The sequence below is a fragment of the Sander vitreus genome, chromosome 15 (assembly GCF_031162955.1).
Source record: "Sander vitreus isolate 19-12246 chromosome 15, sanVit1, whole genome shotgun sequence".
NCBI lineage: Eukaryota > Metazoa > Chordata > Actinopteri > Perciformes > Percidae > Sander > Sander vitreus.
The window spans coordinates 16124730-16145856 of record NC_135869.1 but is presented as its reverse complement, the minus strand read 5'-3'; the positions used below and the strand labels follow the sequence as shown (position 1 = coordinate 16145856).

Sequence of the window (21127 nt, the reverse complement as noted above, 5' to 3'; positions counted from 1 at the left end):
GGTTGTCTTAAAGGTTAATTTGTTAATTTCAAAAGAATTTAACAGTAAGCTGACCCTGTTTGTACTCTAATCCAGTATTTTGTTGTGAGTGTTAGTTTAGTAGAACAAATGCGGTGCCAGAAATAGGGCACGAGTGTGTAGATAGAGAGAGAGAAAGGTAACAATCCTGCCATTAGAAAACACTGTGTAGACCAGTGCTACTTCAACGCTTACATCTCACACATGCTGTTAGGGTTCACAGTCATCTTTGAACCATGCAGGTGGAACATTTGTATTGTTGTGCACTGTATCTTTAGCAAGCATACATTAGCTACACAATCCGGTATATTGGCATTGCTTTAGATATTATTATGTCAAGTTTTACAATAATAAGGTATAGACAGGTATCATGTCAGGTATAATTGTATTTGTATGTTTACAATCCCATAAAAGCCTTCTTACATATCACAGCCAGACATAGCTATGTCATCATTACAGAAATTACAGATAAAGAGTTCAATAAGAGTCATTTGGTCTAGAATACATTGTGAGTAGGAAAACTTTATTTTTATTCAACCACCCAGAGCAATCTCTGACCAAATAAGTCTTGTGAAGATGCCAAAGGGAAAATGTGATTCCTTCAGCAGTTCAGAGCCATTAATAGTGTAACAGTGAACAGCCAAAAGAGTCAACAACCCCCCCCCCACACACACACACATACATACACACACACACACACACACACACACACACACACACACACACACACACACACACACACACACACACACACACACACACACACACACACACACACACACTACGGCCTTGCCAGATTAGTAGTGGCTCTGAATGCGGCCACTCGACAGATGACAGATATTTCTTTTAACATGCATTTCTTTTATCTAAAGTCAGCTTTATGTGTTTTAAATATTTACATAATGTCATTTAAAGTTAGGGTTGAAAAGCTGTTGAAAAGCTGTTCTGGTTAAAGTAGGTACATTAATAGCTGTTTTAATTTGGTGAAATGTTTGAGCTGTTTTAATCTTCAGAATAGTCATTTGTTGAGCACAAACTGAAAATAGTTTCAAAGTGGTAAAGATTAAATTACTTAGGAAAAGACTGATGGATTGCTGTGCTGTGTGGGTTTAGGCTACACCTGTGTGTGCATCTCACACAGAGGCAAACAGAAATAAAGAAGAGGCTGACAGACATTATATTACAGGTATAGTAGTATGCTTTCTATGTCATGTTTTTCATTGCAAGACTGTACAGGTTTTCTAGGTCTAATTTTCAATTTCCAACATGTGTCTTCATAATGGCTGGGAATAATAAAGATCATCCTTCATGTTGAAGTAGTTTACATGTAGTGAAAATCTATTAGCAAATGTATGCTCAACACTTTTTAATAGAAAGAATAGAATTATTTTTTTATTCAGCTTACCTTACGATCCCTGAATGCCTCCTTTATTGGATACACTCTGTGATTCATGTGCAGGCCTGATCTGTTGCACGTAGAGCAGACAGGCTCCAGATCAGCTACACAGACAAGAAGCAGTCGCTCTCCATGTGCTTCACATGATTTATGTGGAAATCCAGGTCTCTCTTTAAAGCAGAGAGGACACTCTCTAATACCATGTTGTATCCAGAACTGTTCTAAACAACAGGTACAAAAGCTACGATCACAATCGATGCAGCAGAGGACCACTGAAGCCAAGAAGATGTCCCCACACACAGCGCAACAGGAATCGTCCACAGCCTCCATCTGTGGAATTCAATGCAGCACTGATTGGTTTCTACCAGGCAGTAAAGCCTTTATTCCCTCTGCATGTACAGTGTGTACCATGGGTGTTCAACTGCATATAGTCATGCAGCAGGAGAGAGAGGAGAGACCCAGCTCCTCTAGTTTCACCACAAATAAACACGCACATTAAAGGCGGGTTTTCAGCTCAGTATCAAAACATGCTGCTAAAAGAATTAGCTCTATAGCACTCTTCCATTGAAATCAATGCAGGTAATATTGTAATATAGTATTTTTTTATGTTAAAGTTGAGTTTAAATTTGTTTTATGCCTCCATGTAGTTAAATAGGGAAAGTGGTTTTCGGTTACTCTCACTGGATCTTTTGGGGCAAGTAAAAACAAGCCTTGGATACAATTTCTTTTAATGTACATATATTTGTCTAAATTTCAGTACAGTCAAAACTGTGTATGGCCTCTTTTAAGGTTAAATAAGCATTTAAACAGATAAAAGGGTAATTTCCACTCATATTAAAGGAAACCCTCTTAAAAGCTATTTGCTGTGCTTCCATAGAGTTCTGCCTGTATTACACAATCATAAATCACAACAGAAACCTAGGCAAAGTTAACACAATGCATTTACACATTTTAAAGAAGTTAAATGATTTAATAGTGTACATTAGGAGCTTGACTTATAATAAGCCCAATTATAATAATAAATACAAAGCAAAATCGACTGGACCATTTTCAAAAGGCTGCAGGTTATGCAGCATGTACTGTAACACAGGCAGGAACAGGGTCATTAGTAGTATGTGTCTGCTGCTTTCTTCTCCCCTCAGACACACTTTTAACTAGTACTTCTAATGACATAAGTTTTGGTTAATACACAGATAAGGAAAAAAGTACATTATTAAATCACATGGTCCACTTTATTGATTTTCACACAGCAATTACAAAAGTGTGAATCTTTTTCAAGAATGCAAGACAAACAAGACACTGTACAAGGAGAAATACATATTAACTGAAGAATATATAAGAAAGAAATGGAATTAAAAGCTGGAGGTGTGGATCTACCCAGAATTAGTGCCAGTTTTCAGTCATCGATGGCTTCCAAAGTTTAAAATCTCAGTTGAGCTGGGTCAATACTCTACACGAGATTTTCTTTTCTGGGTGATAAGAGATTAAGGCAACCCTGAACGCATGCTCTATTCATACTGCTCAACAGGATACACCATGGACATACTGTGGTTCACATGGACATTAAATGACAGAGGTGTGCTATTAAACACTATAATCCATGTCAGATTCACTTGAAACACTGTGAACATTTCAATTAGCATGGAAGCCACCACTCTAATTATGATGTATGAGATCGTATGTTCATTCTTCAAATCTTCACAGAAAGTAGTCACTATTAATTTGCATGTGTCAAGTGTAAGATAAGAGTTTTTAAATCATACTTAATACTTTTTGGCTTCAATATCTTAATCTTTTACAGAACATAGATATATTGTTCTTGTCCTTAACATTTTTGTCCCCTCCTCTTGCTGTCCATTAAGGGCCAGAGGTCACTATGACACAGTAACTTCACATCAGCTTCCCGTCAGGGTGATCAGAGGCACGTCCAGAGCGTTGGTGTCGGACCTCCAGGTGTTTGCTCTGAACACGGTCAAAATGCTGCAGCAGCTCATTGTAATCCATCTGAGTGTGAGAGGCACGTTTGGAGACCACTTGGCGTTTGGAGTCCATATACTTGGACTCATCCACAGTCCTCATGAGCTCAGGGTTTGGGACACAACGCAAGCGGTGGGACAGCAGCTGGAAGGCCTGGCTCTGTGGCAGCAGCATCAGCAGGCCGTACAGGGCCTTTATCAGGTAAGGGTTGTTCTCCACATCGAGGAGCTGCAGGCGCAGGTAGGTGAAAATGGGGCTTTCAATGAGTTGTACCAACTTGTCGACCTCCATCAGGAAGTCCACGGTCACCTCAAGATCTCCAAACTTCTGGATGAGGTCATAGGCGTGTTTGTAGTTCTGCGTGAGGAAACAGAGCGACACAGTGGCCACGGGGTTGTGGCACCAGGAACGATACAGGCAGCAAAACAAAGCACAGCTCTCCTGAGTGCGGAGGTCTTTCAGCTGGTTGCGTAACTGGAAAAGCTCCGCCGAGGTGAGCAGGATGGTGTTGAGCGTCTGAACCATGGTGGATGCAAATTTGAGGTCCTGCTCCTTCAGCAAGATGTCAGCCATGGAGTGGAAGATGTTCTCCGCATGAAGCAACAGACAGAGCTGCCGGATGATGAAAGCGCCTCTGTTCTCCAGAAGCTTCCGCTCCAGACTGAAGCGTTTCAGCAGGTTGATCATGAACTTGTAAAAATAGGAGTTCATACTGGGAGTGGAGGGGGACGAGTCCACCGCTCTGGAGTCCGTGCTGGGCTGCTGTCCTGGCTTGCCACCCTCAGGGACCTTGAGCTCCAGTTTGTTGTCAGTGCCGTCGCAGGAGCCCACTTGGTCCGTTTGGCCAGCAGGAGATGAAGCTATCTCAGCTAACACCTCCAGATCTTTCAGTATCACCTCATCAGACTCATCAGACAGTGTTTTCAACAGCATGGGAAACAGGCTGTCTGTGTGGCGAAACATTTTGCGTGGTGTCTTGATGTAGAGATGGTAGAGCCATTTGAGCACAGCTATGCGGGTCATCATGCCAGTGGCGGAGTCGTGGAGGTGTCGGTCCAACACCTGAACAATACCGTCCAGGTCCAGAATTACCTGAGGCCTGTCAGCACTCGCTGGAGTGAAGAAGCTGATATTACTGAAACCAACAGATTCCTGTGATGCATTCAGCATATCATTGCTGTCTGCCTCCGTCTTCGGCTGGCTATCTTCCACGGAGCCTGTATTTCCACTTTTCTCCTCATCCTCGTCATCCTCAGGAGTCACCAGCTTCATCAGACTGTGATTACAGGCACTGGCTGCTTCTTTGGTATTCTTCTTTCTGTCATCGTAGGAAAGGCAAGGGAGCACTGCAGTTAGGATGCCAGAGGAGTAGGGGAGAACCACTCTGCCTGCAAGCTGGATAAACTCTCTCATCCAGGTCATAGCCGTAAGCTGGATCAGGTCGTTTGTGAGTTTTGTTTCATCTGCAACCTGGCAGTGGATGACCAGGATGTTGGCCATCTCAGCAAATTTCACACTGGAGGGTGTCTTCTTAATCTCCTTCAAAAACTCTCCAAGCACCACCTCACACGTTCTACGGATCTCCTTGCTGTTGTCTCCTAGGATCTGGAAGAGCCCATCCAGGATCTCAGGGAGGTACTCTAACAGGTTGATGTTTGGCACAGACTCCAGAACATGGATCCAGGAAATAATAAACTGCCGAGCATATTGATTATTGGAGTAGATTCTCTCTCTGAGCAGGGGGACAAATGCCACTAAGTCAAACTTGTTACTTTCTGTCACAATGTCTTTCAGCAGTCTGTCCAGGAGTTCAGATCCACTTTTCACATTGGGGTCTGGGTCTGCTGCAAGCTTGCTGAGACCATCAAAGAGCAGGTTGAAGTGGGGCAGCACAGCTCCCCTGGCCACCTTGACTATATTATAGAGGGCCTCACAGGCATAGTAGCGCAAACGGCTGTCTGAGTCATTAAAACACGTGAGTACAGGCTCAATAAGCTCCTTCAGATACAGACCCGAGTCCTTGCCGAGGGCGATGGAGCAAGCTGCCAGTCCAATGAGACCCCCCTTCCGGCTGTGGGGGTGCTGGGAAAGCGCAAACTCCGAGGCCAGGATCTGGATAACATGTCTGATTTGAGTAGAGCTGTTCTGAGCCACAAACTCCCGCACCAGTTTCTCAATTTCTAGTGCCGCGACTTTCCTCTTCTCGTACAGTTTGTCATTCAAAGCCCTGACGATGTTGGGCGTCAGAGGCGAAAAGTCCTTCTCCGTGTTCATGTTCGTAGCTGCGGTTGTACCGGATAGTGTCTACTGAAATGTACGTTGTGACGAGAGAACACACTCAGCATTTAAGATCATTTATGAGAGAAAACACATCGATTTCACTCGCGAACCAGGAAGCCTTGTAATCCAACGCAGCTGACCGGTTACATCCGCCGGAAACACGTCACGGTTGCTACATTTATTTGGGTCCCGCTTTGCGAGTATCGTTAGCTCAAATTAGCTTCATTAGCTACGTGTGCAGCTAATGCATTCAATACAGTGTCACTTCTCGAATTGTAGCCTACTCATACTTTGTTTCTTTAGCTGGTGAAGAGGGTTGTTGTTACAGCCAGCATCAGCGATGGCGAGCCGCCTCTCTTTTTACACACAGCTCTCCGCCATCATGGAGACGATGGCCAGGTCTGCCCTTAGTCAAGTCTGCAAGCTGGTGGATGAAGACTCGGCCAAGCTCCGGCTAGGCTTGTCTCAACTCCTGGTTGCTAATTCCGCGCTGGCAGAGAAAGTAAACAGTCTGGAGTGCGAACCGACGATTGTGAGAAGCGACTCTCCCAGGTTGTGTAAAAGTTATCGCAGCGTAGGTGTACAAACTGTCTGCCACGGAGACGGGGGGGACGTTCATGGTAAACCGCTCAGATGATTTGAATAGAAATCATCTGCATTGTTTCTGTGTTTGCTGAGGTGTTTCCCTGTTCTACCTTAATTTTTTCACTTTTTCTCAGTGTCTGGGTCACCCACCATAGAGGGGATCTTTGGAAAAGATTGGTGTATGAATCTCTGGAAAGACAGAGACCCGTACAGTGTGGACAGAGACTCACCACAGTCATCTGAGGAAGTAAGAGGAAGATTTATAGAGCTATCAAATGTTTGGTACGACTTATAAATAAATAAGTCCATAAATGATATAATTAAGTAATGCTTAACTATTGCATGACTATTGATTTAATGCATTAATTAATACAGGATGCATCATGAATTCCTGTTGCTTACCATAAAAAAAAATGATCAGGTGACTATGACTTTATGTGATTAGTTCACACTTAATAGATCATTAGTTAATGTAAAGTCACAGTTACTTTCTACATTCATTAATTTGTGGGTTTAGTGCATCTTTCTCTACTGTGCTACACTCCGCTGAAATAAAGTATTTTGTTAGAGAAATCAAGCTATTTTGGTTGCATACCAATTAATGTATAAAGTAACTGTGATTAACTTTCCTTAAAGGTCCAATGTGTAACGTGTTTAGTTGTTAATTATCAAAATCTGTGTTGCCTGTTCACAAACGTGTCCTTTTTCATGAATATTTACCACCACCATCAATTCCAAGTATTCCTTTTGGCTTGAAATTTTACATTTGCATTCGCATAAACTGGGGTAGACGCTCCATATTCATGCGCCATCTTGAAATACGTTAGCCGGTAAGGGACATACAGGACATACTGCTCCGCCTTTTGCGTTTTCACTGTCGCATGATAAACTCACAGGTGCTGCTAATGGGTATCGTAGCTTCCCGGCGCCGGCAAGTTTGAAGAAGAAAACATGGAGGGCCACACATATTCAAAATCCAAATTTCAGGAACAGGAGTCTTCTTCTTCGCCCAGAAAAAGAAAAAGGATATTGAAAAGAGCAAGAGACCGGCTTTTTGAAGCGTGAAGGCTACCGTAGCTGTAATACGTACTTTGAACTGCGTGGTGCGAGAGAGTTGATTGCGATATATGATCTCAATGCAGAAATTCCTACACATTGGACCTTTTTAACTGATGATCTATCAAGTGTAAACCTCCGTATACAGTCTATGGTGTGAACTAATTACATAAAGTCATTGTGACTTGATCATCCGTTAATGGTGAGCAACAGGAATTCATGATACATCCTGTAATAATTCATACATTAAATCATCGCAAGTCATGCATTAGTTAAGCATTACTGAAGTGATATGTACCCTTTATTGTAAAGGTATTGTATTACACCTATTATAGTATTATTGTACACTTTATTATAAGGTGTTAACACCTAGAGAAATCTAAATCAAATCAATATTTGGTGTGACTACCCTTTTCCTTCAAGACGGCATCAATTCTTCTAGGTACACTTGCACAAAGTTTTTGAAGGAACTCTGCAGGTAGGTTATTCCAAACATCTTGGAGAACTAACCACAGATCTTTTATGGATGTAGGCTTCCTCAAATCCTTCTGGCTCTTCATGTTATCCCAGACAGACTCGATGATGCTGAGATCAGGGCTCTGTGGGGGCCATGCCATCACTTCCAGGACTTCTTGTTCTTCTTTACGCTGAAGATAGTTCTTAATGACCTTGGCTGTATGTTTGGGGTCGTTGTCCTGCTGCAGAATAAATTTGGGGCCAATTCATACGCCTCCCTGATGGTATTGCATGATGGATAAGTATCTGCCTGTATTTCACAGCATTGAGGACACCATTAATGCTGACCAAATCTCCAACTCCATTTGCAGAAATGCAGCCCCAAACATGCAAGGAACCTCCAGCATGCTTCACTGTTGCCTGCAGACACTCATTATTGTACCACTCTACATCCCTTCGGCGAACAACCTGCCTTATGCTACAGCCAAGTATTTCAAATTTTGACTCATCAGTCCAGAGCACCTGCTGCCATTTTTCTGCACACCAGTCCCTATGTTTTCGTGCATAGTTGAGTCGCTTGGCCTTGTTTTAATGTCGGAGGTATGGCTTTTTGGCTGCAGCTCTTCCATGAAGACCACTTCTGGCCAGACTTCTCCGGACAGATGGGTGTACCTGGGTCCCACTGGTTTCTGCCAGTTCTGAGCTGATGGCACTGCTGGACATCTTCCGATTTCGAAGGGAAATAAATAAGCTTGATGTGTTTTTCATCTGCTGCACTAAATTTACTTGGTCGACCACTGCGTCTACGATCCTCAACGTTCCCTGACTTTTTGCAAGTATACCTATAAGAATTGATGAGAGAGAGAGACTCTGCTGATGAACATTGAAAAGCAACCGTAATTAAGGCAGGGAGTATAGAGATGCCCTGATAAATGTCTGAACCATGTAATTTAGGTTATACATTTGTATATTCTAATTTGCAGTCTGTGTTGATGCTGTCCAACCAAACTACTGTAACTGAGATCAAACAGGAGGATTATGTGGAGGACACTGCCAACAGCTGCCTGCAGGAAACTCTTAGTACAGAAGGTAAGAGAGTGAAGGAGTGTTAGCATGATGGAATACACAATGCAGATTTAGCAGCTTTAGATGCTTTTTGAGTGTTTGACTTTGTATTTTTATGCAACAGAACACGAAGAAAGCATAGCTGAGGAACCAGAGCAACTGTCGGTCAGTTACTCAGGAAGCACTTGCAGCCTGTCATTTGATCAGGATGGAGAACAGGTTGTGTGTGCAGGTGGTATTGAAGAACCGACCATACAGTTTGTATCCATCAATGACACAGAGGAGGCCTTCAGCACTCATATCATTCCAATTGAAGAGGTGGATGATGATGATGATTTACAATTTGTTGAAGGAAGTCAGCAAGAGCCAACAATGAATGCTGCAGATGGGCCCAACCACAACAAACAGCACACATCACCTGCAAACAACAACTCTGAAAACAGCACTGATCTGGAAAAAGATTCACATGATGACTTTTATATATTTAATGTAGAAACCGCCAGAGATCCAGACAAATTCACATGTCAAATATGTGGCAGGACATTCTTCCACAAGGGCACTCTAACACTGCACATGAAGTCCCACAAGTCCAACTTTTGCAACATTTGTAAGCAGCATTTCCCTCACAGGAACAAGTTCAACAAGTTGCACAGCTGCGTGCCTCCAGTGGCCTCTCAGAGAGTCAGTAGATCATGCCAGCTGTGCGGGAAGACCTTTGCAAACCCATCAGCTCTGAGGATTCACTATGTTGTCCACACGGGAGAGAAACCTTACAGGTGCAGCTTTTGTGGTAAAGGGTTCACCCAGAAAGGCAATCTGAAATGTCACCTTCGTATCCATACTGGAGAGAGACCGTTCTGCTGTGTTAATTGTGGGAAGACATTCACGCAAAAGGTCAACCTCAGCCATCATTTAATGACACACATAAATCGTTAAGGTTCGACAGCTAGGAGACATTTTAAAGGCTTAAAACCTGTCAGGGCCTGATTGTGGGGCAAGAAGAGATATACTGCATTGTGTACTACTTCTCACATTAGTGTTAGGGCAGTTAATCATGTTTGTGATGTCTTGTAGCCTGTACTGTATTGCTTAAGCGCTTTTGTCAATTTAAGAATTAAGCACGTCAGTGTTTTAGATGTTTCTGTCCTTACAATAAAACACATGAATGTTAATTTAATTAAACTTTTATTTGATAAAACTCCTTTTAAAGAAGGAAGAACGAGTGAATTATTTATTTTGTCTAATCTAAAAGTTGTCTTAATTCATTTTCATCAGTGGAGTCTTTACATACATGAACAATGCACATCTGATGTGGCTCTGTAAGGGTCATGCAGAAAAAAAATCAACGCACAAGATTTCTTTCTTGGGCAGGGATTATTCTTTCATTCAGTCAGTGTGGTCTGTTCAGGGGAATCACTACAAGCAAAATTGATGCTTAGTACAAAGAATTGCTCAGTTTAGGTGTGATGACACAGTACAGAATAAAATATATATATGATTTCTAGAACAGAAATGCGTCACATTTAGAAGAAAAACCAATGACGTTTGGCTTTACTACACTGACAACACATTTTGTCTTTCTACAATTATGATGCAGTCATACAAATACATTTATTTAAAACAGTAACACCATTTAAACCAGAACCCTTTCTGGAAGTAATTTCAATATTATGTAACCAACACACATTAACATTTGTTTGTCAACGAGATAGAACTACCCACTTTCTATCACTTAAATACCAAGAAATGAGGCATGACATACGCTAAATATAAAAGCAACACTGAGACTTGGGCAATAAAGCAAACAGACGGAGTTGTTTTACTTCTACATAGTTGTGAAGAGGTAGTTTTGAAGATTTATGCTACATGTGTGCAAGCAATGGAGCACTTGTCCAAAGTAAGTATTTTGGCATTATTTGACACAGGCCTTTTGTGGGACGAGACATGATACTGAGGTATGTATAATGGTACCCCAAACATACGAAAACATGCAATGGATAAAATTGATGTATTTTTTTGTCATAGGTTGGATGAGCACCTCACAGTAAATGTAAGCCGCAAACATGTCTCATGTTTCATCCATGACAAAAATTCAACAATGAACCCCCTAAGCAATCAAATAAACTGAATCCCACCAATTCAGACAGATATTCTCTGTAACCTTGTTTGACTGCTGCCACATTTCTCTTAGCCATAAAACTAAAAACACATCAAACACAGCACCATCAACAGGCTATACAATAAGCCTTTTTTTATATAGATGGGAGTATTTCATAACTACATTTTCCATCCACATTTGACTTTTGTATAGACATATTGAGCAACACAGAGAGCACTTTAGTAGAAGCAGTTCTGACCAGTTAGACTTCTTACCAATAACCACATGGTTTGATCAGTCAATTGAAACACTGGTGGTGATTTAAACCATACTTGTATGCATAACATTTCCCACAGTCCACACAGCTATAAGGCTTTTTCACCGGTGTGTGTTCGAAGATGTATGTTCAGAGAGCTTTTCTGGGAAAAACTTTTTCCACAGTCTGGACAGCTGTAAGGCTTCTCACCCGAGTGCACACGCTGGTGCAGTTTCAGGTAGGTTTTCTGAGCAAACCGCTTCCCACAAACTGAGCAACTGAACGGCTTCTCACCGGAGTGTCGCCTGATGTGGACTTTTAAACTGCTTAGATAGTTGAATATTTTCCCACAGAATAAGCACTCAAACCGGTTTGTTGGCTTCACAGGTTTTGGCTGAATAGTGAGTTCTTTGGTTGCATTCATGTGGATATTGTTCGTGAAGTCTGAATATTCGGCGGTGGCCGAAGGTGGATTTGTGTTGTCAACCAAAGTGCACATTGTTGCATCATCTATCAACTTGTCCATAATTGTTGGCTGTGTGCGTTGTTGTGTTTGACTGTCAGCCGTCATGGGAAAGTGGTTTAATTGCCCTGAGTGAAGCTGCAGCTCATCAACAGATCTATGAAGCATGCTGTCCTCGTCAAAAATCCCAACTGTCAAATAAGAATATGGCAGTTAAATCACAAACTATTGAAATTATAATGACTTTATTTTGTTTCTTTTTAATCCAAACTTACTTTTTCTGTTATCTCCTAGCCTCATCTGCTGGCCAATTGGATGGTCGTCATATGTCTCCTCCTTGACAAAGATGAGATCAGGTTCTCTCTCCATTAAGTCTATTGCCTGCCAACAAGACATGTAAACACAACGATTATTCAGTCAGATTGCATTAAGAGAAAACAAAACCAGCTGGTCGATGATTCACTGACCTGTATCCCCATGCTTGTCATAGTAGCAGCCGGCTCCACTGTCTCTTTTCTTTGAGAGGGGAGTTTTTCTTCTCTCCACAGATCCATGCACCAGTCCTTTCCAAAAACTCCGTCGATAGCTGGCTGCTGCCGTTCTGGAAGAAGAAGCAGATGTGAAATGTGGTCCTCCTATAGATGTAATCAAGATCAAATACAACTTAGAACAGCATGTATTAGTGTTTATAATGATGTGAAGACCTGAGTTAAGGTGGCTGTGGTCTACAACAAAGCTAACTAGCTAACGTTAGCCTGTTATGACACAAATACAGATAGCCTACGTTGTTACTCCGCGCTATGGTAACCTACAAACCAGATTACGGACCATCCTGACCTGCAGGGTGTCGGCGGCTGACGCTGTTGGCATGTGCAGGATAGGTCTGTGCCTCCCTCGCTGCTCTCAGCTGGACCTCCAGTAAGTAACATCTCTTCTTCAGCGCCTCATTCTCCGTTTTGTGCAGGGATATCTCGGCGTGAAGGACGGAAGAGCATTCGTCAGCGAGGTTGCCTATTTCAACCAAAGCCGCCTTCGTTAGCTTGTCCAGAACACCGGCTAACTGCGCCCGAAAACTTCGGTTTGTTGTGTCGCACATCATCTCGACAGGGGAGCTTAGTATTTCGAAATTTTGGCAAGATTCCTAACGAAACAGCGTTGCTCCTTTATCAATTATGTTTTATAGGGGGGCAGCAAGGGATTGTGGGAAAACTGAATGCTCGCGTACGATTACGAGGACCACCCGAAAGCAGCACAGTATAAAAACCCAGAAAGATTAAAAACGTTTTTTACTTAAGTGGGAATTATATAGATACTTCTGACTACTAAGTCATGTTAGTAATATAAAAAAAAATTATGTTTAATAATACATGATACATTATTTTACCCTTTGTTTAAACAGCTGAAAATGAAGGGAGGGACTGCTAAAGCAACCATGGTTACCAACTAACCATAGACATACAGTCTACTTTGGTAACACACCAGTAGTAGTAGTGTTATTAATATCAATATGTACAACTCATTATTAGCATGGTTCCTATGTTTTACAGTCTACGGCGTGAGCGTGGTATAAATTATAACTAACACACAAGGGGGTAAGCTTCGCTTCAGAGCTCGAATCTCCTATGGCGCCATTTTGATGCTACAAAGCGATCGCCCGACGTTAGAGGAATTACCGTATAGTACAGGAGAAGCTCGCAGGCAGTTTGGACTTACATTAGCTGTTTAAGTTTAATTACTAATGTTAACTAGCATTTTAGTTAGCAATAATTAGCCTGTGTCCATGTTGTCTCCTTACATATACCTACGCTCTCCGTCTCTGCAAGATTGGGAATGATTGAGATTTCTCTTGGCACAGCTACCAGAAGACTTACAATTTTCAGACACGTTGCTCACGTCACATTTACGTCGTTTCTCTCAGTTGGAGGCTGCGCAGTAACGCTCAGCGCTCACCGGAAAAGTGCTTTTAAAGGCATTCACTGGTCTCCGTCCAGAGCAACGGGATCTGTTGGTCCATTCTTATATACAGTCAAAGAATTTCTAATAAGACGGGCTTTGTTACAGTCTATGCTAACACACTGATAATGTAGAGACCACTCTTCTTCTGCTAGACATCATTTAAAACCAAGGGCTCACTGCCTTCTAGTGGTAGCAGTGAGGAACTGCAACACCCATTCATTTCGGCTAATAGTTATTGATCAATATTCACAACTCATTATCATTATTATTAGTCTAACCAACAATGAAGACATGATGGAATACTATAACTTCTGGTGAATATTTGTTTCATTTAAATATATGAAAGTAGTGACCAACCATATCATGTCACAACATGGTCTCAGTAATCAGAGGTGTCTGGGACTAAACCATTTGATTTATTTATATAAGTGTTGATGTGCCACTAACAAGACCCAAGTCAAGTAAGGCCAATCTAAAGACTTCTAAACATCTATTATATTGATTGTTGACTCATTTTCTAGCCTCTAGATTACTGCAACTTGGGCTTTTCTTTTCTTTTTAGGCATTGCCAACTATCAATAAAACAAGAGTGATTAGTTCATTCATCAGTTGTTTTTATACTGTAATATATGAGTGTAGTATTTATACTGCAGCACAATATCAAGGGGATTGGTTGAAACTTAGAAGGGTAGCAGATAACACAGTGCACATGTTCATCCCATTTGAACAGTAAAAGCAGGTGACACACACTCAAATTTGCATTTGGATTTATTATGCACAAACTATTTCAAGTTACATTTGACTGGCTGTTTTAAGTGGTTCCATTTATGAATGTCCCACTAAATGTCGGTACACTAGATTCACTACCATACATGTTCAAACTAGGATCTAGATGTACTGTGAGATGTTTTTTCAGATTACAGTTCTTGGTAAAGCCCTTGCCACATTTGATACAAACAAAAGGTTTTTCTCCGGTGTGTGTACGCTGATGCATATCGAGAGTGCATTTCTGAATAAAGCCCTTTCCACAAATAGGACAGCGGTAGGGCTTCTCCCCAGTGTGTGTGCGCTGGTGTGTGTACAGATGCCCTTTTTGTGCATATCTCTTTCCACACAGTGTGCACCTGAACGGTTTCTCTCCTGTGTGACTTCTCTGGTGTATTTCAAGCTGGCTAAAGCATCTGAAGCTTTTGCCGCACTGCAAGCAACCAAACCTCTTTGCAGTTGAGTTCCTCAAGTTGTGGAGCTTCATATTCCTGGGCACACTTAAGCTTTGGGAGGCAACATTTTGAGTCATGCTTTTCCCAACCACTAGGTTTGTGTGTGCAGGTGTAAGCTGTGGATTCCACTGTGTTTCCTTCCTCCCTGGTCCAGCGAGAGACGGCTGGGTGCTCATTGTCACAAAGCTGTCAGTAAATAGAGGCTGCTGACGTTCTGGAACGGGTTTGAGACACTGCATCACTTCTGGGCTCTTCCCGGTGTCTGTGAATGTTTTCCTTCCTGTTGACAGCATTATATGAACATTTTAAAATGTTGAATATTGTTGACCCCAATTGCCCTGATGACGGCCACAAGATGATAGATGAATTCGACACTTTAAGAAGACTTTAAGAATTTCTGAAACCACATATTATGATGAGCAAAGTTCCTAAATCCACGTATTGTCACTCAAGGTCTATTTTATGATACAAAAAGGTATTTTCCTGAGCCAGAATTTGTACTGTGTTTGACACATTGCTGTGAAACCAAACATGTATTTAATACTCACTGTTTTCACTTGTCCTATCTTGTTCACAGTCTCTGTTGTCCACCTCTGTCGGCTCTTCTTTTACCACTATCTGTTCAGGTTGCTCTTTCAGTGGGTTTGGGAGCTAGTCAGAGAACAGTGCATGCATTGTTACAAATTAAGGACATGGTACAATATAGTGACATAATATGATCAGTGCAGGACTTACTTCAGTTATGGCATGCTCTTCCGTTTGAAGATGATGCCACTTACTCATCTCATTGGAGGAACTTATGCTTTCCCACGGACTTTCACTAGGATACAAACTTCGATTAAATACACCAGGCAGGGTGTATATTAACAGCAAAGAGTCATGATTGAATGGAGATGTATTTATGGTGCAAGCATAACACAAACACTAAATCTACCTGTAGGCTAAACACAGGAATCAACAAGCCTACCTTTTTGTGGCAGGTCTCGTTCTGCCAGACTCCAATATTCCCTCCTCTGAACCGTCCCTCAGCACTAAGGATGCTGCTGCGTCCTGCCTGCCCCCCTGTGCGAGATAAAGCAATTTCTCCATCAGCTGCAGTTTCTCTGTGAGCGAGGCTATTTCATTTCGCCCTCGAGTTATCTCAATTTTTAGCATCTTAGACTCGATGTCGACCAGTTTGCTTATTTCCATTACAGCTGTTTTGGATAACGCGTCCATGATGGAGACGAGCTGTGTCTGGAAAGAGAAGACTGTCGACATGGTTCGTGTAGATTTCTGCTGGGCGAGGAGATGCACACGGACGAGTTGTTGCTCTGAATGTTCACTGTAAAATAGTTCAAACGTAATACGCAGGAATAGCTGCGTGCATGTCCATAGCAAGATACGCGAGTGTCTCAAAACTCAAGTGCTTGAAACGGATACAGTATGTCCATCTACCGGCTGGGAGGAGGCACAGCAGCCGTACACAAAGCTCCTACGAGCCGTAATGTTGACATAGCTTCTTCATTGACTTTCATATCGATACTGTGTGAAATTCACCCAAATTTTCCGAGGTGTTTTGATAATCGCCTGTTGTTTTTAACTTGGTCGATAAGATGAGTTTTTATCATGGATGTATTAAGAGGATTTTTATGCGAGACTACTTTGTTGGGGACTCCACTAACCAGAATGCAGTGTGGTCTAAACACAGAATGTGATTGGCTGGTGAGAAAACGTTTTAGGAAGTAGCGCGTCGGATTACATTTTGCCGACTGAAATTCCTCCTCATGACAATCTGCTGTTGAGATTCCCACTAAAGTAAGGACACTTCTTTTTTCAGAAAGCTGTAGTTTAAGAGCTTAAATGTCAGGTTTGTTTAAGAAATGAGAATCGCTTATCCTGCATATTTCCGATACTGGCTAGTGCAATATCATGCAAAATCAGGATTTGTTTTTTTTTCATTGACTGGTTTTAGCTCAAGTCCTCTCTTTGCACAGTCCCAGCCTAATAGGCTAGTGACAAATGGTCAAAAAGGGCTTTAGTTTTTGAGATACCCCAACCGGAGGTAGAACTAAACCCAACAATGTTTTTCCTCATCTCCCATATATGAAATGGATTCTTGGCTAAAAATATTTTACTGCTAAGATTGTTAAATGAACAGATATTGTAATACACCCCAAAACCAAAAAAGGACTAAAATATAGCCTGTCCGTATGGGAGTTGAGGCATAGAAACTAATGCAGGTCAATCACACAAGCTCTGAGAGCTTTGAAACTTGGCATGTTTGTAGTCAGGAAGTTGCATTACCTACTAGAAAAGAATGGATGTGAATATCTTGATGCATGGAATAAACAGAAACTTATAAACGCCTACCTAAAATAGGCGAACATGCAAAAAATGAATATCTATGCAGAATGGTTTTATTTACTTTGTGGTTACTTTGCCAGGGATTATCATAGAAACACATATGATGGCTTGTTGGAAAGGTGGGGTTGTGCTGAATCCAGCAATACCAGATATGTAAATATTGCATGACAAATCAGGGTGTTCTTTCACTCAATGTATGAGGTGTCCAAAATGAAAGAAAATGGAACACTGACATAATTTAGTCTCAAGTCCAAAGCCCATTATCAGTGGTGAGAAAACTGTTGAGCAATTCAAATATAAGATACATTTAATAATGAAACATTTCATATGGCACTACACATGCCCTATACATTTCATATGGAAACAAAGATTGAAATCGAAAGATAACACCTTACCATAGCACAAACAGGAGACCAGAAGTCAGAATTGCAGTTTGACCTTAATGAGCATTTTAATAAAACTGTAACTTAACACAATACAAATTTAAATGACTGTCTTAAATCAAACAAATGGCAATCTAACAAAACAAACACTGAGGGGGAATGAGCCCACTCCTCACTGAATCGCCACCTCTTCTCAAGCTGTTTTTTTCTAGCAGCAACCATTTGGAACATGAACTGCTTTTGGTAGCCATTCAGTTTCAAGTTTCAAAGCTCTCAGAGCTTGTGTGATTGATCTGCATTAGTTTCTATGCCTTAACTCTCATATGGACAGGCTATATTTTAGTCCTTTTTTTGGTTTTGGGGTGTATAACAATATCTGTTAATTTAACAAACTTAGCAGTAAAATATTTTTAGCCAAGAATCCATTTCATATATGGGAGACCTTAGAGATGAGGAAAAACATTGTTGGGTTTAGTTCTACCTCCGGTAGGGGTTTCTCAAAAATTTGGGGGCATTGTCACTAGCCTATAACGTTAAGTAAACAGTATCAATCTAACCAAACTATTTTTAAAAGTAGGGCTTTATTATACAAACAGTTTATGTAGCTGATTTTTACAGACACATCATGATGACTTGCAAAACGGTGTTGTAATTGACTTCCTTATATATTGCTTTTTCTCTCTCTCTCTCTCGCTTTCTGTACTACCCAGGAACAACTTTATTCAGAAAACTCTCTCATGGCTGGCAGAAGAGTTGTGGTCTTCCCCTCCTCAGCGGAGCTTGGACCGGTGCTGGCCCAACTGGTGACATCTCGGGCTGAGAAGGCCATCATCTCTCATGGCCGGTTCACTCTGGGGCTCTCTGGAGGAAGTCTTGTGTCCATGCTCAGCAAAGAGCTGCCCGCCCTGCCAGACCTGGACTGCAGCAAGTGGGTGGTTGCTTTCTGTGACGAGCGACTGGTTTCCTTCGATGATCCTGAGAGCACCTATGGGCTGTACAAGGTATCTGTTCGGGAGCGTGTTTGTTTGCATGTGTCCTGGTTACATTAATGAACTGTTTTAAATGTATTTATTTACCATTGTGTTTTAGATACGGTGGGTATTTCATGTCTTGCTGTATTGTTGTGTGTCTTGTCCTTATGTCTGTCTGCTGTACAAACAATTGCCCCTCAGGGACAATAAAGTTACCTTGATTAATCTATGGTATTCTATTACATTGGGGTCAACTATAAGCCTTTGTTTCCATCCAGGGTCAGTTGTTTTCCAAGGTCAACATCCCTGACAGTGGGATCTTAACCATTGACTCCTCTCTGGCAGTCAACGAGTGTGCTGAGGATTATACCCGCAAATTGAAGGAGGTGCAGGCATCTTTACTGTTCTGTGACTGTGTCACCCATGCATGTTCTTTTACATTTTAATATATTTGCAGAATGTTTACCGTTTTTGTTTTGCTACTTTCAAATACACAGGCCTTCCCAGATGGTGACTTCCCAGTGTTTGACCTGTTACTGCTGGGTATGGGACCTGATGGACACACCTGTTCCCTCTTCCCAGACCACCCTCTCCTGGAGGTGAGGGCAATACTTTAGTGAAACTGTCAGAACAGGCAGAATTTGTAATGTCTGACTGTATGTCTGTCACAGTCTTGTCTTGAGTGCAGAAAGACACCCCTTCTCTGATTCTTCACCATACACATCTTAAGAGGATTCAGTTGATTAAACCAATTATGCATCAAAGCTTTGTTTGGAATACATTTATTATATTTAATTAAAAAACACAAGTTTCATATGTTTTGTACTGTCATAATTCTAAAAACATAAATCCACATGTAAAATCATGTTGGACTCATTTGACACTGGTCATTAAATTGCAAAGCTCTGGCCATTCTGCATATTTTTCTGTAAATCATACCTCTCAGTTGTAGAACTATGAATTTTGTTTTCTACAGTAAGCATATGAAACACATTATTTAATTTAATAATTTAATTCTGACAGCCATGCTAAGTAAGGTCTGCAGGCATTTTGGGGTTTACACTTTGATGTGGTCCCTGTTTTGCTAGTCTAGAAGAACAATGTGTGTTTTGCCTGCATTTTTCAAGACACTCCCATGACCAGTTATGGATCATTGGTTTTGTTTCAAGCACAACTTGAAATTTGTGGTTTGCACTGTCATCCCTTGTTACACCTCTGTGTGGCAATCTTCCTCATGTTCTATCGTATATTTGACAGTTGCAGTATAGTCTTGGGTTGTGGTTCTCACACTTTTATGGCTATACAGTTCACATAATAATGATTGGGTTTTGGTGTACCCCGTATTCAGGAAACCAAGAAGATTGTGGCCCCCATCAGCGACTCTCCCAAACCACCGCCACAGCGCGTAACTATGACCTTTCCAGTGGTGAACTCTGCACGCTGTGTGGCTTTTGTATCAACAGGAGGAAGCAAAGCACCCGTTTTAAAAGTATATTTTCTATATAGTCTTTCATTGAACACATTTCATATTCATAATCCTAAAAGTCTCCTGTTTCCATGGCACAATCAATCATTTTAGACACAAAACCCATTTGTTATTAGATAGAGAAAAAAAATGAGTAATTCAAAAACAAAAACCATGCACAAAATCACTGAGATAGACTCTGCAGGTCCAATTATATGACTCGGCAGTTACAATTATAGATAGGCAGTGCCTAGCTGAAAACCATGTCAGGACTAAAAATAAACTAAAAAAGTGAAAGGAACATGAACTTTAGCACAAATGTATGCCTGTATTCTGTTACAGATGACTAAAAACAATAATCTGATCAGCAGTTTTATGACCCACTGGCCTAGCAGAAATATGGTTCATACTAAGTTATGTAACAATGTTGTGTTTCTTGCAGGAAGTGCTAGAGGGTAGAGAGGGTCCAGCGTTTCCAGCGGCCCGTGTTGTCCCGACTAACGGCGAGCTGTTCTGGCTTGTTGATGACCCTGCAGCTGCCTCCTTAACTATCCAGGTAGAAAGGCTAGGCTCGGGGGCCAAACTCTAGAGCTCTCCATCTGCCAGATGAAGGCTTAACGTCAACACTGGTGTGAAAACCTGAATGAAGAAACTGAAAAATGATGCAAAACATTCCTACTTTCACATTAAAATGGTTTATGTAGGTGAGATCGTAAGAGAAGAAATGGAGATGGAAAAAAAAATAAAATAAAAAAAGTGTGTGAGTGTGACCATACATTTCGTGTGTGTGTGTGTCTGGAGGGGACCTTTTTAAATTTAGATTTTCTCGGTTGTGAAGTTTAGGAACAGTCCACTTATATGACAAAGTTATTATATTGATGCACTGTAAAGAAAAGAAAAAAAAGAAGAAGCTATATTTGTTCTGATTCTCAACTCTGAGTTGCCTTACCACCCTTTGTAAAATATCCAATAAAGTTACCTCTGACCCTGAAAATGAATCCTCATTTGGAACTTGGGTGCATTACAACCATCTATAACACTTAATTTCATTAGCAATTTAGAGAAATATGTAATATAACATTTGCCTTTTGTGTTTAATGTAGGCCTACGTCTTGCTCACTTGTCCATCCCCTTTA

General features: G+C 41.3%; 4 protein-coding genes across 6 annotated transcripts; 2 read left to right on the top strand and 2 right to left on the bottom strand.

The window, feature by feature from the left end:
- Positions 1 to 2620: 2620 nt before the first annotated feature.
- Positions 2621 to 5803, bottom strand: vac14 (vac14 homolog (S. cerevisiae)). The gene has a single exon (XM_078269499.1). The coding sequence runs from the start codon at positions 5663 to 5665 to the stop codon at positions 3305 to 3307; it is 2361 nt and encodes a 786-aa protein (XP_078125625.1). The 5' UTR covers positions 5666 to 5803; the 3' UTR covers positions 2621 to 3304.
- Positions 5804 to 5850: 47 nt separating this feature from the next.
- On the top strand, positions 5851 to 10031 carry LOC144530089 (uncharacterized). Its single transcript, XM_078269501.1, has 4 exons — positions 5851 to 6291; positions 6391 to 6503; positions 8752 to 8857; positions 8958 to 10031. Exons 1-4 carry the CDS (start codon positions 6012 to 6014, stop codon positions 9767 to 9769), a joined length of 1311 nt encoding a protein of 436 aa, XP_078125627.1. The 5' UTR covers positions 5851 to 6011; the 3' UTR covers positions 9770 to 10031.
- A 394-nt stretch (positions 10032 to 10425) lies between these two features.
- Positions 10426 to 16372, bottom strand: LOC144530039 (uncharacterized). Its single transcript, XM_078269441.1, is given in 9 exon segments — positions 10426 to 11307; positions 11309 to 11841; positions 11926 to 12031; positions 12118 to 12251; positions 12488 to 12791; positions 14421 to 15106; positions 15375 to 15477; positions 15562 to 15658; positions 15794 to 16372. Coding segments are annotated over 9 exon segments (2334 nt in total). The 5' UTR covers positions 16087 to 16372; the 3' UTR covers positions 10426 to 11229.
- On the top strand, positions 12248 to 20766 carry pgls (6-phosphogluconolactonase). 3 transcript variants are annotated; one of them, XM_078269502.1, is made up of 6 exons: positions 12248 to 12568; positions 18266 to 18556; positions 18805 to 18912; positions 19024 to 19125; positions 19875 to 20015; positions 20434 to 20766. In XM_078269502.1, the coding sequence occupies exons 2-6, from the start codon at positions 18293 to 18295 to the stop codon at positions 20578 to 20580; spliced, it is 762 nt and encodes a 253-aa protein (XP_078125628.1). In that variant the 5' UTR covers positions 12248 to 12568; positions 18266 to 18292; the 3' UTR covers positions 20581 to 20766. The 3 variants fall into 3 exon arrangements, with proteins under 3 accessions (XP_078125628.1, XP_078125630.1, XP_078125629.1); XM_078269504.1 differs by lacking the exon at positions 12248 to 12568 and adding an exon at positions 15100 to 15301; XM_078269503.1 differs by lacking the exon at positions 12248 to 12568 and adding an exon at positions 16523 to 16623.
- The last annotated feature ends 361 nt before the right edge of the window (positions 20767 to 21127 follow it).

Bases quoted from the DNA above. Each gene is read 5' to 3' on its own strand.
- LOC144530089 (XM_078269501.1), top strand. From the start codon at position 6,012: ATGGCGAGCCGCCTCTCTTTTTACACACAGCTCTCCGCCATCATGGAG. The intron at 6,504-8,751 runs GTAAGAGGAAGA...TCTAATTTGCAG, and splicing joins CACCACAGTCATCTGAGGAA to TCTGTGTTGATGCTGTCCAA. The intron at 8,858-8,957 runs GTAAGAGAGTGA...TTTATGCAACAG, and splicing joins GGAAACTCTTAGTACAGAAG to AACACGAAGAAAGCATAGCT.
- vac14 (XM_078269499.1), bottom strand. From the start codon at position 5,665: ATGAACACGGAGAAGGACTTTTCGCCTCTGACGCCCAACATCGTCAGG.
- pgls (XM_078269502.1), top strand. From the start codon at position 18,293: ATGGCTGGCAGAAGAGTTGTGGTCTTCCCCTCCTCAGCGGAGCTTGGA. The intron at 18,557-18,804 runs GTATCTGTTCGG...GTTTCCATCCAG, and splicing joins GCACCTATGGGCTGTACAAG to GGTCAGTTGTTTTCCAAGGT. The intron at 20,016-20,433 runs GTATATTTTCTA...TGTTTCTTGCAG, and splicing joins GCAAAGCACCCGTTTTAAAA to GAAGTGCTAGAGGGTAGAGA.